Here is a 17269-nt window from a genome sequence, read left to right as displayed (position 1 = left end):
AACTTGTCACATATTACAGCAGTCATCAGAGCTTCACTTGAGAAAATGCCTCTATCAGATGTGGCAGTTAGGCATTTTTCTTAGTGATTGATGGGGAGGGCCTGTAGTGGCTATTCCTGGTTGTCAACTTGACTATATCTGGAATTCCGATTCAGAATTGGAAGGCTCAACTTTGATCCTGATCTTGAGGCTGGGAGATACAAGTTTCTGGCCTGGATCTTGGTATGGAGATCTTGAGGCAAAGTGACTGTGAATTCCAGGAGCCTAAGGCAAGGAGATCTCTAAGTTCAAGGTCACCTGAGACAAAGCAAGTCCCAGATCCAGGCTTGGTGGTACTCACCTTTAATATGGGACACACCTTCTGCTGGAAACTTATGTAGGGACATTGGAAGAAAGAAGAGTCTCTCTTTTTCACCAGCCTGCCTGCCTCCTGGGAGGAAGCCACTGCTAGATCCTTGGACTCCCATTCATACCTGCTGCTGATCATTGTTGGGGAGTTGGACTACAGACTGTAAGTCATCAACCAATTCTCTTACTATGTAGAGACTACCAATAAGTTCTGTGACTTTAGAGAACTCTAAGACAGGGCCCAACCCATTGTGGGTGGTGCCAACACTGGGCTGGTGGTCCTGGGTTCTATAAGACAGCAGGCTGAGCAAGTCATGGTTGAGCAAGCCAGTAAGCAGCACCCCTCCATGGCTTCTACATTCTCCAGGTCCCTACCCTGTTTGAGTTCTTGTTCTGGCTTCTTTTAGTGTCAGACTACAATGTGGGAGTGCGAGCCAAATAAACCCTTTCCTCCCAAACTTGTTTTTTGATCATGATCTTTAATCATAGGAATAGAAACCCTAATTAAGATATCAATCTAATAAGTCTCCATTTTAATAAATATGCAGTGTATTGGTTCTGTTCATATACTGGGCATGGTAGCATACTTTTGTAACCCCAGTACTGTACAACAGAAACAGGAGGATCTTGGGAGTTCACTGGCCAGCCCGTCTAGTTTTCTTGGTAACTTCCAGGCTAAGTGAGATCTCAAACAAATAAACAAACACCCCAAACCAAGCAACCGACCAACTGACCAACTGACCTACCTACCAACTAGCCAGTCAGCCAGCCAACCAACCAACCAACCAACTAACCAAAACAAGGTAGATGGCTCTTTTTTTTAATATTTATTTAATTTTTTTATATATGTGAGTGCACTGTCACTGTCTTCAGACACACCAGAAGAGGGCATCATTGGGTCCCGTTACAGATGGTTGTGAGCCACCATGTGGTTGCTGAGAATTGAACTCAGGACCTCTGGAAGAACAGTCAGTGCTCTTAACCACTGAGCCATCTCTCCAGCCCCTAAGATGGCTCTTGGGGAATAATGCCTAAGATTGACCTCTGGCCGGGGTTGGGGATTTGGCTCAGTGGTAGAGTGCTTGCCTAGCATGCGCAAGGCCCTGGGTTCGGTCCCCAGCTCTGAAAAAAAGAAAAAAAAAAAAAAGATTGACCTCTGGCCTAAACATGCGCCTGACTCATGTGCCCATGCACCAGCACCCATACAAAAACACAAAGAAACTAAACCTTAAAATGCTAAATGTTTGTTCCTGTGATGTTTTAACCCCATTTTTTTGTGGTGCTGGGGATCAAACCCAGGGCCTTGTGTATGCCAGGCAAGCAATCTCTTTCAAGCTACACACATAGACCAATATATTCATTTTATAAGTAAGGTTATGAAATAAACTGGCAAAGCTACACACAGCCACAGAGGCAGTCCTAAGGATAAAACCTTTGTCATGCCAACCAACCTCAGGCTTGTTTAAAACTTGTTAGCTTAACTTCTTTTATAAAATCCCTCCTTTCTTCTCCCTATAGCATCTTATTCCTAGTAAACATTTACTTTTTAATGCAATATAGCTTGGTTCTTATTATCCTGGTTTGTGATAGGGTGCAGGAGGAAAAAAAAAAACAAAAAACAACTCCTCACCCAGGTTTTCCCACTGTTGGCTCTGTGTTGTGAAGAGATACTTCTCAGCAGTACAATCCATGCGCATACCTCATTCACTGTTTTGTGGATTTGGCTTGACTATTGATCTAACTATGTCCTCTGAATCAGAAGGCCATCGAGTGTCCTGCTGGAATCAGAAGATGAGGTCTTATCCAGTGTTGTCAATAGTTTGCTGTGTACCTTGGCAAGTAACTTAACCTTAGTTTTCTCTCTCAGGTTAACCATTATCAAGATAAATCATATGTTAAGATTGTCAGAGCCATCAGAAATTACTCAGCAAAATTCCTTTATTTTATGGAGGGACTACCAACCTAGGTAGTTAGTTCTCCTAGGCATTACAGAACAGTGTCTTTTTCCATGCGTTGTGTTTTCTCTCCCTGTTGTCTCAAGAAATAAATGAAAAGAAAGGGAAAGCACTAAACAAATATTAAGCTATTTTTAAAAAGGTCAGATAATAGTATTGACATTAGCAGGCACTGTAATCTTAAATTTTATTGGAATGTGTGCTCTAGCTATCTTGCACAATTTAAAAATTAAAAGTTATGAAGCCTATGTAGGGAAAAAGACAGGAAAGGAATAAGGCTGGAGTGAAATTAAGTGAGTTGGTTGAATACCTTTGAAGGGAAAACAAAACACCCTCAAGCACAGTAATATCCTCTCAATGTTTACTGGTGTTTTTCCATTTTGAGCATTCCTGAAGGAAAGATGTACAATAACAATGTGCCGTGTCATTTCCCAGTTATATAGAACACCATATCATTTGTTTAATTTACAATACTTCTTCCCAGGCCACTGCCCTAAACAAGTTGCGGCAACCTGCAAAAACCTCAGTCCCGGCCGAGACTACAAGTCCCGGAATGCTTTCCGGCCTATATGCCCCACCTATTCGCAAAAGTGATACTTCTATCGGGAATTGTAGTCAAGTAGAGCCTGTATTTCTGGGCTGTGGGATAGCACGACAAACATCCAAAAAAACTACAACTCCCAAAAGACCGTGCGCCCTTCCCGCTCCGCCGTCATCGCGCTCCACCCCTGGCTGCTCCTCCCTCTCTGGGTTGCGCTGTTCATGCCTTCCTGTTGGTCCGAGCTGGGAGAAGTTCACTCTGATCAGCTGATTCCAACTGACAACAAGAGAGGAGGAAGCCTGGGAGGCAGCAGAGGAGGAGGGGGCGGAGATGGAACTGAGGATGGATCCACCGGGGCCCTAGAGCAGCCCAGGTCCCGTCGCCAATCCGCGTCCCCCCACACACCGCCTTGCCTTGGCCGAGCTGCTCCGGGTGGGCTCTGCGGGCCGCGGCGGACAGGGCGGGGGCGCCTCGGCCGAGCCCCGGGCGAGCTCTGGTCCCGGGGCTCCAGTCGCTCCTGGGAGGAAGGGGGGACGGGTGCGGCTCGGGTGGGGGTGGGGTGGCATAAACAATGGATTCGGCTCCGGGTTGTGCGGGTCAGGGTGAGATTTGGGGGGCCTTCTTTGTTCTTCAGCTCTGCTGCCACCCCTTGGGCTGTGGTGGTGCCTGGGAGCAAGGTTGTGGGGTGAGGGACCCTGGATTGGAGAGAGGCGTCGAAGTGGTGGTGGTGGGGGGTCCGAATGGGCATATTGTTTGCTTGACCTGGTGGTGGTGGTGGTGAGGTTCAGCTGTTCTTTTGAAGGTTGGTTTTCTATTTTTCTCAGTAGTGACAAGTTTTGATTTTTTTGTTTCCCTTTTGGGAGCTGACTGGGCACGTCTGAGGTTAAGGTGAAAATAAGGTCTCCTTGTTACTCCCTTGCCTTCCTTGTTTATCTGAAGATCAGATGGATAGATTGGCTACTGTAAGGGAGGAGTGAATATCTGAAAGGAGGATTTTTACACTTGGTTGTGCTTTGGCATAGAAGGCAAAGGTAGGGAGAATTAAGAGTGTAGTTACATGTAGAGTGACCCAAAACCCCTGTCCCGCCTCCCCAAGTTTTTGATTTGATTTGTTGTGTCCTAAGTATTTGAGTGACAAGAGAAAATGAGTTGTTTTGACTCACTCTAGGGCCTGGCTCTACTGTGCGCTCTCTAGTGCAGGAATTCTGCCTCCTGTTGCTCCCAGCTCTCTTCCTCTACAGAAAGAAGGGACAAAAGGAAGCAGAGTAGTTGTTTTATTGTTTTTGAACATGAAATTGGGTCTATTGTTGTCAATTTTAGAGCCCTTACTAGGCCTTTGCTTGTCCAGAGCTGAAAGAGTCCATTTATAAGGATAACTGGGTTTGTGGAGGTCTTTGAGAGAGGTCTGAAGTTATTGTTAGAGTATTTTTCTTTAGCTTTTTACAGGCCACCTTCTCCACTTCTCATATAAGGAACAGGTACAGGGGGCTGGCCTCCTCAAAACTGTTTGGTGATTTCGAATCAGAATTTAATAAAGCAAAAAGAGCATTTTACCAACAAACCTGCAAAATCCTTTATAGGCTCTGGTCCTAGAAGTGTTTTGTTATTATACATGTTTGTTTTGAGACAGGGTCTCTCTTTAGCCCTGGCTGGCCTGGAACTCACAGAGATCCACCTGCCTCTGCCTCCCATGTGCAGGTGCCCCAGGTTGATTTTTATAGTTTAGTAGTTGGGCTTTAGTCTTTCGAGTGCTAGGAATCACAGTGTACTAGGATTCAGTGTACTGCTGGTGTAACAATTGTTTTCAGAAAATGAGATGATTCTGAGATGATGTGTCTAGTCCTAGAATAAGCCACTGTAGGTTTTATAAGTAAGAATGAGGGTTCTCTCTGGTTTTGGCCTAGCATTTAGGTGCTCTTTTTTTTGTTTGCTCAGTTTAAGGTACACTTCTGCTTTTTTTCCCCGATGAGTAAAGTCTCCTTTCTCTGTTCTAGGTAGCCCTTGAAACACTGGCCCGAGGTCCAAGTAGATCGAACAGCTCCTCACCGCCTTCTTCCATCACTATGACTTGTAGCTGAGGCCCAAACCAATGAGCCGACCTTTGTGAACCCAGCAGACCGCTCAGCGTGCACGTGCCGCAGAGGCTCTGTCACTTCCACCACATCTTTCTTTGCACTTTGCAGAGGATGAGACCATCATCAAACTCAGTCGACGCTGCTGCTGGTACAAGAGACTTGGAGGCAGACAATTAAAAACTTGAACATTTGTGAGTGTGTAAAAATCCTAAGCCAGACAGGTTTTCAGAACCCTGTGGAAGCGCTAGCCGCCTTCAGACTCAAAGCATTTGTCTTCCTTCATTCCTGGAAAAGTACAGTAGTGACTGTTGCAGGGTGGGTGGTTTCCAGAGAGTCTCAGTTATGAGTGCCCAGACTTCCTTAGCAGAGAAGGGCCTAAATCCGGGGCTCATGTGCCAGGAGAGTTATGCTTGCAGCGGGACTGATGAAGCTGTCTTCGAATGCGATGAGTGTTGTAGTTTGCAGTGTCTCCGCTGTGAGGAAGAACTCCACCGGCAGGAGCGCCTTCGAAACCATGAGCGGATAAGACTCAAAGCTGGTCATGTCCCTTACTGTGACCCCTGCAAGGGCCCCAACGGGCATTCACCAGGCGTCAGGCAGAGGGCAGCCGTGAGGTGCCAGACCTGCAAGATCAACCTGTGTCTGGAGTGCCAGAAGAGGACTCATTCAGGGGGTAACAAGAGAAGACACCCCGTTACTGTGTACCATGTCAGTAAGGTCCAGGAGTCTCTGGAGGGTGAAGAGATGGATGAGGAGACCAAGAGGAGGAAGATGACAGAGAGGGTTGTGAGCTTCCTCCTGGTAGATGAAAACGAAGAGATCCAGGTGAGTCCCCAGGCATTAGGGTCTCCTGTCTGTGTCTCTCTCTGTTGCTGGGAATTTGCTCTCCAAATCTGGAAGGAGGCAGGGCCCCTTAGAGGCAGAAAAGGCCAGGGCCTCAGAAGCCTCAGGTTGTCTGGAGTCAAATTTAGTTAGTTAGGTTGTTGTTGGTTTTGTTTTGAGAAGTTTTACTCTGTAGCTAGGCTGGCCTGGAATTTACAACAGTCCTCCTGCTTCAGCTCTCTAAGTGTGGGGATTGTAGATGTGAGCCATTATGCCTGGCTTATCTGATGGTTTTTTGAGATAGGGTCTTTCTTCGTAGTAAGTAGTTCAGGCTGGCTTTGAACTGGTGATCCTCCTACCTTGTCCTCCTGAGGTGCTGGGATTGCAGAGTTAAGATTTAGTTATTTACCAGCTAGGTAATCTTGGGCCAAATTCATTTTCCTTTCCTCCAAGCCTTAGTTTTTTCATCTATACAATGGGAACAATGATGGTGAGAATGAAATGAGGGTGTTGCCTCCCAGTACTGTCGTTAGTGGTAGGAAAAACTGCTTAAAACAGCCTAAAACATACAGGAGGGTATGCAGAAAACTGAATAATGTTACAAATATGGGACTGTGTATCCTGTATTGAAGGGAAAAAAATCTTTTACAAAGACTATTCTATCAGATGGCCTCTTTTGGTTTAATTATATTAGCTTCTTAGTCCATTATCTGTTGCTATGGCAAAATATGAGTCAGGGTAACTTATGAGGAATAAAAAAAATGTTCATTTTGCTCACAGGTCTATAGGCTGGAAAGTCTGGGTGTCTCTGAGTATTGTAGGGCAGGGGTATCAGGATGCTGTTCAAGTTTCTTGGCTCAGTAAGTCACCTCTCCTCTCACAGGGCTCCACTTTGATGACCTTACCCCAATTACTTCCCATAGAGTTCACTTCCAGAACTTCAGTATATGATATGAGGATCAAATCTGGGTGGGGCAAGACTGCTTAGTGGATAAGAGCATTGGATTGTTCTTGCAAATGACCCAAGTTCACAAATGCTCACAGATGCCTGTAGTTCCAGTTAAGGGATCCAGCAGTCTCTTTTGGTCTCCAAGAACACCATGTGCACAATCCCATATTCCACATAAACAAACATACATATATATGTGTATGTATGTATATAGTTTCAGAGGACCACTCCAACCCTGGTGATGCAGCGAGGCAAGGCCTCCAGAGTGACTCTGGTTTGTCTCACTTGGGGAGAGAGTGGCAAGAGATGGATGTGAAAAAGTATGTCAGGGGTTGGGGATTTAGCTCAGTGGTAGAGTGCTTGCCTAGCAAGCACAAGGCCCTGGGTTCGGTCCTCAGCTCCAAAAGGAAAAAAAAAATGTCTATTAAGCTGGGAGGGAGATGGTAGCCTGTGACTGTCAGGAATGACTGGAAAGAGTAATTTGTTTGTGTTTTTGAGACAGGGTCTTTCTGTAGCCCTGTCTGTCCCAGAACTCCAATCTGTAGACAGATCCACCTGCTTCTGCCTCCCAAGTGCTGTGATTAAAGCTGTGGGCTCCCATGCCCTGGTAGGGTAAGTGTTAGTTTTTTTTTTTAAGTTGGCTTTTAAAAAAAGTACATGTGTGTCTCCCTGCACACGTGATGGGACAGTTTATGAGAGTTGATGCTGTCCTTACACCGTGTGGATCCCAGGGATTGAACTCAGTGTTGGTGGCGACAAGCTTCTTGAGGCAGGCCCTTCAGTTGGCTGTCAAGGGGAGATTGCCGGGGTTGGGGATTTAGCTCAGTGGTAGAGCGCTTGCCTAGGAAGCGCAAGGCCCTGGGTTCGGTCCCCAGCTCCGAAAAAAAGAACCAAAAAAAAAAAAAAAAAAAAAAAAAGGGGAGATTGCCTCAGTGTTGAATTCACATCATAGCTCAGCGCTCATGGGCTGCGCAGCCACAGCAAGCTACTCCCGCCTCACTGGTCCCTTCTGCCTCAGTTTCATAGAACTGCCAAGAGAGAGTGGGAGTGGAGACGACTTATCCTACAGGGCCTCACGTCCTGTACAGGTTTGTTGTTGCCAGTCCCCTTGTGGTATTTGTGGCCCAGTGACTTAGTATTTGGTGATGACTCAGTCTCCAGAGGGAGGAAATCCCGATGTAAGTCACTAACAAAGAGATTTCCCAATTATCCACTAAGTATTTCTTACTTCTCCCTTTTCCTATGTGGACAAGCTGATGGAAATGAATTACGTCATGATCCCTATTCACTTCCCTTATCACTGGACACTTGCTAACACAGACTTCCCTTTATTGGTTTGAGAGGAACTAATAGAGTTAGGGAAGAATGACCCAGATCCCAGTCTGCCTCCCTTGTCAGCAGTAATGTCTTCATTATGGATTATGCTCTAATTGGGCAACATCGCGGACTAAATGTTTTATAAATGGAGCAGCTGGATCAGGACAGTTCTTTTAAAAATGTTTACTGAAGGTACATGCTCATTTTACCTTAATATTTATCCTAATCCCCCCCGGCCGTGTGTGTGTGTGTGTGTGTGTGTGTCTTTTTGTAGGCTGAAGCTAGAAGTTGATCTTAAGTTACTCTTGAAGACAAAGTCACTCATTGGATATAGAGCTTGCTGTTTTAAGCTAGACTGTTGCCTGAAAGCCCTTGGAATCTTCCTGGCCTCTGCTCCTACCTTTACCATACCCCTAGAACTCGGGTTCCTGGTACCTGCCACCACACCTGTATCACCTTATCCCTTCCTCCTCTTTGTCCTTTCTTCTTTCTGGAGACTTTAAAGACATTGTTTAGTGTAGCCCATGCCATCCTCAGACTCTTTGTAATAAAGGATGGCCTTGAATTTTCTTTTGAGACAGGGTCTCATAGGCCTTGGATATCCTATAAATCACCAGGCTGACTTTGAACTTGGAGATCAGCTTGCCTTTGTCTCCAAAGGTATGTGCTTAGCACCTCCGGCTTGGCCTTGAGTTGTGATCTCTTTCGACTGATCCACCTTCCTACTCCTGGGATTTCATGTTGTCCCACCAAGCCTGGTTTGCATGGTGCTGGGGATTGGCCCTACTAAGGCTTGCTTCACAGATACTTGGTCAGCACTTGGCCGATAAAGCTACATTCCCAGCCCAGTCAGGCAGTCTGACCATCTGTTCACCTCTGTCTTGTTCTCTTAAAATATCTTTCCCTTGAATAGGGTAGAAAAGAAAAATCTCAGTATTATTAGTCACTTTCAGATAGTGTTTTATGGGGCTGGAGAGTTGGCTCAGAGGTTAAGAGCATTGGCTGTTTTTCCAAAGGACCTCTGTTCAATTCCCAGCACCCACGTGGCAACTTCCAGCTGTCTTGTAACTGTAGTTCCAGGAGATCTGACATTCTCACACAGATCTATGTGCAGGTAGAACTCCAGTGTACATAAAAGTAAAAGTAAGTAAATTATTATTTTTTTTTTCTTTTCTTTTTTTCGGAGCTGGGGACCGAACCCAGGGCCTTGTGCTTGCTAGGTAAGCGCTCTACCACTGAGCCAAATCCCCAACTCCGTAAATTATTTATTTATTTATTTTTTTTTTCTTTTTTTCGGAGCTGGGGACCGAACCAAGGGCCTTGCGTTTGCTAGGCAAGCGCTCTACCACTGAGCTAAATCCCCAGCCCCGTAAATTATTTTTAAAAGAGAAAATAACCTTTAATATTTATTGTGAACCAGTGTCATTATTTAGGGATACTTAAGGAGCACAGGCAATTTATCAATGGTTATACCACTGAAGAAAAATATCTTCCCTAGCAACTAGTAATTAAATGTCTGGTGATCCTGAGCAAGGCATGTTTATTTTTTTTAATGAAAATGTTTTTATTTATGTGTGCGTATGAGCTTGTCTGAGTTCATGTGTGCCAAAGGTGTGCAGGTGCCAGGAAAGGCTAGAGGACAGTGTTGGAAGCTGGAGTCGTGGGCAGTTGTGAGCCATCTGATGTGGTTGCTGGGAATCAGTCGCTGGTTCTCTGCAGGAGTGGTCCACTCTCTTAACTCTGAGTTACCTCTCCAGGCCCCTCTTAGGGTTTATGGCAGGGTCTCACCATGGACCTCAGACAACCTCGAACTTGTAACCTTCTTGTCCCAGTGCATACTATGGTCATGCCTGCCCTGTAGTTGTACAGTCCATCTTTCTTTTTCTTTTTTGAGGCAGTTTCTCTGAAACTCTGGCTGTCCTAGAACTTGCTCTGTAGAAATCCGAGATTTGCCGGCCTGTCTCCTGAGTACTGGGATAAAAGGTGTTTGCACCATACCAAGATGGTCCATGCTTCTTAACAAGGGATTAGAAAGAAAGAAAGAAATCTAATGAGATAAATCTCGCTCCACGGAGACGCCTGCCCTTCATCTGTTTTTGTTTTTGTTTGCGAGTGTGGTGTGTGCAGCCGGGTTGCTGAAGGGCCCTGTTTTCCCTTCAGTCATAATTGTTGACCACTTCCTGGGAAGTAACAGTTTGTCAATCCCAGCAACATTAGTTGGGAGGAGTGGATTGGAACAGAATTCGTTCACTTTAGGTGAGTATTTGTTCTCATAGAGTTGTAAGTAAAAACTTAGGTACGGGGATTATCTAGTCCAGTGCTCTAACAGCTGTATGTACAAAGCAACAGCACATGGCTGTGTAACACAAATGTGGATTCTACGTTTATCTAGTTTATGTCTTGGTCTCTCTCTACACAGCATCATGTGCCATGAGAAGCACTAGGGTACCACTGCATTCTACTTTATTTCCCTTTTAATAAGAAGTCTTCAGACAGGCTGGTAGAGTGGGTCAGTGGGTAAAGGTACTTGACACCAGGAGAGGGACAATGTCCTCTGATCTCACATGTTCTGTGGCACATTCGTGTGTTCTCACACACGAATGAAGGAAGAGTTAAAGAAAACGTAGACAGAGTCTGATTGTGTAGTTCATGGTCTCAAAGTTCTTCTTAACCCAGTCGGTCCTTGAACTTCTGATTTTACCTCTGCCTCCCAAGTGCTGGTATTACAGATGCATACCCCACAGCTGGCCCTAAAGTTATTTTTCTGTGTTCTAGTGTTGGCTCATAATAGCTGAAGTTTAAAAAGTCCCCTCCTACTATGGTGTTAGGAATTTTTCTCAGCACCTGCACGAGACGTTTAACCCTAATGATAATCCTGTGTATTAGTTTGATATCGCAGTAACCAGTCATCATGTAGATTACCATCTAATCTCAGATCAGAAGTCTTAAAGTGGGCTGGTAGGCTGTGCTCTTTGTAGAAGCTAGAGAGGAGAACTTGTTTCTTTTGGTTTTGTCTAGCTGTAAGAGTTGAACTGGGTTCCTTGGTTTGTGGCCCTGTCCTTGAACTGCAAAGTGAGCCATGGAACAATTTCCACTTCCGTCCATTTCCATCCAGGTCCACTTCCGTCCAGTTCCGTCATGTTTCAGTCTTTCTGTTTCTGTGTCCCTCTCGATGCTTCTTTGTATGGATCCTTGAGAGTGTATTGATCCTACCAAGACAGTCCAGCATACTATCCCCATTTCAAGCCCTTAACAAGTTGTCCTCGGGGTTGGGGATTTAGCTCAGTGGTAGAACGCTTGCCTAGGAAGCGCAAGGCCCTGGGTTCGGTCCCCAGCTCCGAAAAAAAGAACCAACCAACCAACCAACCAAACAAACAAACAAAAAACCCAAGTTATCCTCAGAGTCCTGTTTGTCACATAAACTGGTGCTTCATAGGTTCCTGGGATCAGGGCTTGGATGTCACTTGGGGGATGGCAGTCTCCAGCCTGCTACATCTTGGGGAGTAAATTGTGTTTAATAGATGAGAACCCCAAAGGTTGATCTGATACAGAATGTCCACAGTGCCGTGATTGAGAAATGGATCTACCAGATAAAGGTTCATTGCAGAACTAGGTTCCAGAGGGGTAAAGCAGTAGGGCAAAGAATTTAACCAAATGCCCTTCTTGGTTCTGATCTCTCAGAAGCGGCCCTGCTGGAGAAGCCCGTCCTCTCTTTCCTGTATTTTGTGGCCTTTTTGGTGAAATGGGCAGACTTCTGGGGTTTCACCCATGGTGTTTTCTAGGCCTCAGTGGGGCTGACTGAGAGGAGCGAGCAGAGTATGTAGAGGCCCATTAGTGCGTTGGCCACGAAGGATGTGCTAACAGTTGTTTATAATGTCCAGCAGTCAGACCATCACCCTTAGCAAATGTCTCAAAGGTTAGGAGAATAAGCTTTCTAGTGGCTAGGGTTCTTACAGGAGGAAGAGGCTACTGTTTTCCTATTTTTGGGGTCTTCAGGAAGTTGAACATCTTTTGTTAATATGTTTAGTTATTGGGGGGAAAAGATGAGAATCAGAAAGAATCATTCTTCATTCTTTTTCTTCCAACATTTAGGCCAGTGATCTCATTTTCTAAGATGTATGTGTTTTTATGAGTTCGTTGCTGTGTGTGTCTGTGGTACCATGTGCATGTCTGGCACACAGAGTTAGAGGTAGCTGACAGTTGTAAGCTGCCACGCGGGCGCTGGCAACCAGACCTGGCTCCTGTGAAAGAGCAGCCACTGCTCTTAGCCTCTGAGCCACTCCCGCTCTCCCTTTAAAAAGACTTTCCTCATCCTAGCCCATTCACCTCTGTGATTACTTTTACCAAGTCCCTGTGAGTGTTCTCTCTGGCAGAGGCATACTACCCAGAACTGTGTCTCATCTTCTTGCTGACTGAGACTTGGGCCAGCCCAGAGACTTGGTCTCCTGAGCTGACTCATGGGGCAGTTGTGGGCTGGGGTGGGGGTGTGGGAGGGGCAGCTAACAGTGTGTGGGTGGGTCAGGCTTTCCTTGAGTCGAAAGCATCCACAGAGTCTGTGACATGGGAGCCCAAGCTGAGTCTCCTGCCCTTCCCTCAACCCAGTCATTGGATACCTCACTGAGGCGGGTCCTTTAAGAAGACCCAACACACTGCTTGGCTGCCTCCCTGTTGACAGTCCCAGAATAGTGCTGCTCAAAATACTGGGACTTGGCTTTTTTTTTTTTTTTTTTTTTTTTTTTTTTTTTTTAAATTGACCAAAAGAGACCTTAATTTAGGAGGTTTCAAAAATGGAAAAAGATGTTTTCTTCCTGGATGGGAAGTCTTTATCCTGATGGACTGGGCAGGTCTGCCACGTGCCTGTTTTTGTGTCATGGTCCCTGGGCCTGCTTTACTCTGTCCTCTGTCCTAGGTAGCTTCTGGGACCCTGTCTTTCGGTAGCCTTGTTCAAACCCCGAAGGATTCCATTCTAGCCAGTAGGTCATGAGCAAAAGGAATCCTGATTTTCTACATTGTTGAACTTTTCTGTTCTCTCTAATGGCCAGATGGATAGGGAATGAGAGCTGACGTTGGTGCAGCGGGGAGTTACCCGCTGACAAATTGTGGTCAGGATGTGTCTACCTTTTGCCATTAGCTTCTTAGGTGCTATGCCAAGGAAACAACTCTCTGGCGCTGTCAAAATCATAATCAATAATAATCGCCCGAGCGGGGCCTCCCCCAGCCTCCCCCAGCCCAGCCCTTTACTCACAGGAAGTAAAAGCTTCTTTGTTTAATTATGGTGATGGACTGGGCAGACGGAAATGGGATTACTTGGGAAACCCAGCGTTGTGGATGACAAACAAGCTTGAAAGAGCCCCTATTGTGTGTCTTTAGTCTCCTCTCGGTCTTGGGAGTATTCTCAGCTTTTCGTTCATTCTGCGGTTACTAACGCCTGACTCTTAACCTGGGAAACTATTTTGTTTAGTACAGGGCTGTTTAAATTTTGACCTGTATAAACCATCAAAATTACAGTGAGTCAGCTTTTTAAGGAACCCATCTCTATCTGTTCTAAGTTACCTCTACTTTGTGTGAAGTTTCCTTGACACCATCCCTCAGCAGTTTTGAAGTCATCTTTTTTAATTCAAAAGTGCTTGCCTTTTTGAGCCAGGATTAATGTAGAGGGCAAGGTCTCTTGCTGAGTTGACTTTGTGTGTTTTCTCTGGGGATGTGTCTGCTGGCTGTAGCACGCTTGGTCTTTCCTGCAGGCTGTAGCTCTGGTGGCTGGCTGGACTGTGCTGGGGACCTGGCCTGCTTAGAAACCTCGGAGCTCCTAGGAGATTGCTTTTAGTTCTAACTGATCGCTGTGAGAAATTGAAGGAGCTAGTGGGGAGACTATGATGAAGGGAAGGGAAGCTGAGGTTTAAAGGTTGAGGCTGACCTTGAATTCAGTTGGTAGTGAGGATTACCTTAAACTTCTGATCTTCCGACTTCAACCTTAGACCTGGGATAGACAGGTAAGCATCTCCATGCCTGGTTTGTGCAGTGTGGGACTTTACCCAGGGCTCCATCAGTCTGCCAAGTGAGCTATTCCCAATCTCTTTTTGCCTTTCTTTAAAAAAAACAAACAAAACAAAAAACCTTGATTATGTGTGTGTCTGTGTGCATGACAACTGTATGTGTGTAACATGTGTGCCACTGCCTGAGTGTGGAGGTCAGAGGATAACTGCAGAAGTAGATCCTCCTTTTTATATGAGGGTTCCAGGGATTAAACGTAGGTCATCAGACTTGGCAGCAAACGACTTTTCCACTCTGAGCCATCTCACTGGCCACTTTCTTATCCCCCCCCCCTTTTTTTTTAAGATAGATTTTACTGAGTGGTCTGGAATTTGATTTGTAGACCAGGCTGGCCTTGGACTCACAGAGATCCATGCTTCTACCTCCTAAGTGCTAGGATCAAGAGATTGTGCCACCATATCCATCCATCAGTCAAGAAGATGTTTGATTTGAGGGTCAGCATGGCCATGGTTGGAATTTTAGGGTGGAGGTATATGCTACTTATGTATAAGAACCTGACCTCCGGCTTCACATCTTGGGAGGATGACTTGACTTTCTGGTAACTCCTAGACCCCCCACCCTCTACCTGTTTTTGATACTAGATCATTTCTGGTAGATCATTCTAGATACTGGGTACTTGAAAAGAAATAGCTTTGCTCCTTTCCCACACCCACATTTAAGTTAAGTTCCAGCACAGCCTGGAACACCTTGGAAGTTAAGGAATACTCTAGAAATTCTACTTTCTAGTTAAGTTTTGCTATCTGGTGACTGCGTCATCCACATGGCTAAACCGTTCTGTATCCTCTCATAACCTTTTCTTTCAAAGCTTTCAAAGATATCAGTCTCCTGATTTGAAATGGAAGTACTTACTGAGGTGTATGTCTTAACCCCTCTGTGCAAACCCTTTTTGTCTTGTAGCACGGGGATCAAACCCACGGCTGTATGCTTGGCAGGCAAGCGCGCTGCCACTGAGCCACAGCCCTAACCCGACTCCGGTCTTAAAGGAGAACCTCTGTGTGGCGAGTGAGCCTGGGAGGAGGGATGGAGACCACCCCGCTCGGAATGCCCAGTTCTCTTGTTCATCCGAGTTCTTTGGGACCACAGTTCTTTTTGCACAGCGTCTGGTTCTGATGACCGTGGGTGTGGTTAGTAGATCACTGTTTCACCATTATCTCCTTTACTCCGCAGTTTAGATCTGGAATCTTTGGCAGACAGGCAGACAAGCAAACAACTTTCCACCTTCCCTGCTTGCTTCTTTCCTTTCTTGTCTTCCTTTTCTCCCCCTTTCCCCACCCATTTTCTTTTTCATTCTGAATTTAAGAAATGAAATCTCCCAACATTAGGGGAACAGTTGGTGCCACCCAGTACAAATGACGTGAGGGTTGTGTTTCATTCTGGTTGTTCTTGAATTTTTTTCTTCCCTTATATAGAAAGAAAACCGATTGTGTGTGTGCTGTTTATTTACCTGTCTACATGGGTCTCACTCTGTGGCCCTGGCTGACCTGGAACTTGGAGTGTGTGCTCAGCTGGTCTTGAGCTCACAGAGTTCTGTCTGCCTCTGCCTCCTAAGTGTTGGGATCACAGGCATATGCCATCATGCCTGCCTGTAACTTGGAGATGTGGCTCAGCTAGCACAGTGCTTGCCTGCATGCTTGGAGTCCCACCTCTACAGCCCTGCATAAGCCTAGTGTGGGGTTGCATGTTTGTAAACCAGCACTTGGCAGATAGAGGTAAGAGGGTTGGGAGTTCAAGGTCATTCCTGGTCACATGTTGAGACCCTGTCTACAAAACAAAACACAATAAAACACAAAATCCAACTTTATTGAGATGTGTAGTTTTATAAATTGACAAATGTGTGCATCCATGACCAGTAAATAAATACCGTTGCTCCGCCCCTGGGCCCTGGGAGGCAAGTACTCCTACTCCATCATATCTACATCCTCCAGCACTAAGTTATCCAGGCTGCCCTTGGGTTTATGATCTTCCTGCCTCACTCTCCTGAATATTACACCCAGCTTACTGTGCTTTTGAGAGTCATCCATATTTTTTGTACAATTTATAAGGAAATTCATTTTATTGCTGAGTTATATAATTTATTCATTTATCATGATATATACATATATACATATATATACATATATGTGTATGTATACATTTTTTATTTGTAGATAGGGTCTTAGCTTATGATCCTTCTGTATCAGCCTCTTTGAGTGCTAGGGTTTTAGGTGTGGCCCTGGCACTTAGCCTGTCCTGTGTATTTATATTGGATGTTGTGCATCTTTGCATTAGAATGGGAGCATCAAAGATGGCTGCATTAGTTAGTGTTTGCTGCTGTGAAAAAGGCACATTAAGGAAGGAGGGCTGACATAGCTGGACAACATGGCCGCAAGCTTGGGAGGCAGCTAGCCACACTGTAGGGCTGTGGGTGGCTGTGGGTGACGTGGTGGCTTGCAGGTCTCTGTCTGTCTTTCTCCTTCTGTGCTGCTCTGCCTGGATTTGCTTTGATTTGATTTTTACGAGTCCTAGGCATAAGACAGCTTTGGCTACCAAGCTGGATATCTAGGTAGGATGAACAGAGGACCACCATCTGCTCTGCCCCTGATCAATACAAGAACAACACACACAAACAAGGCGTCTCTGCCTATCACCAGGGGATCTCTTTCCCCTTTCTTTTTCTTTCTTTTTTTTTTTTTTTCTCTTCTTTTTTTCTGGAGCTGGGGACTGAACCCAGGGCCTTGCACTTGCTAGGCAAGCGCTCTACCACTGAGCTAAATCCCCAACCCCCCCTTTCTTTTTTAAATCCACTCACATCCCTCTTTCCCTGCTATTCCAGTCCAGAGCTCCAGCCCACTGGATGGTGTCACCCACAGTCAGTTAAGCTTCTCTAGAAATACCTTCACAGATGCATCTAGAGATGTTTCTGCTTGATGGTTCTAGATTGTGAGGTTGACAGTCAAAACAACCATCATAGCATTAGAAATAGTGGAGTAAATCACGTTGCTGCATTCACCTCACAGAGAGAAAATTGAGGCCAATGTAAGTTAAATGATGTTGTTAGGATTGTCCTGTGATGGGTAGTCAGCCTAACGAAGCCCTCCATGCTGGTAGTGCTCTCTTTTCCCCTGTGCTATCGTGTTTGGTTTGTGGGGACAATACATACTGACTTCCTGTTGTGCTAGGCGTGCTGTATTAAGTGGCACAGACCAGACCCCTGCCCCTCATCCAGGAGCTC

The 17269-nt window shown here is 45.6% G+C and overlaps 1 protein-coding gene across 7 annotated transcripts in view; it reads left to right on the top strand.

Moving 5' to 3' along the window:
• The first annotated feature begins 3038 nt into the window (after positions 1–3038).
• Zfyve1 (zinc finger FYVE-type containing 1) overlaps positions 3039–17269 on the top strand; it is a 49170-nt gene continuing 34939 nt past the window's right edge. The window contains exons 1-2 of one of the 7 annotated variants that reach the window (XM_063261729.1): positions 3039–3276; positions 4843–5744. In XM_063261729.1, coding sequence (XP_063117799.1) covers positions 5262–5744 — 483 coding nt within the window. In that variant the 5' untranslated portion in view covers positions 3039–3276; positions 4843–5261. Of the gene's footprint in view, positions 3277–4838; positions 5745–17269 lie in introns of all 7 variants that reach the window. The other 6 variants (XM_039112024.2, XM_006240323.5, XM_063261730.1 and 3 more) reach the window with 6 other exon arrangements.

This window comes from Rattus norvegicus, chromosome 6 (genome assembly GCF_036323735.1).
Source record: "Rattus norvegicus strain BN/NHsdMcwi chromosome 6, GRCr8, whole genome shotgun sequence".
Lineage (NCBI taxonomy): Eukaryota > Metazoa > Chordata > Mammalia > Rodentia > Muridae > Rattus > Rattus norvegicus.
The sequence above is the reverse complement of the archived record's forward strand: the minus strand, read 5'-3'. Positions and strand labels throughout refer to the sequence as shown.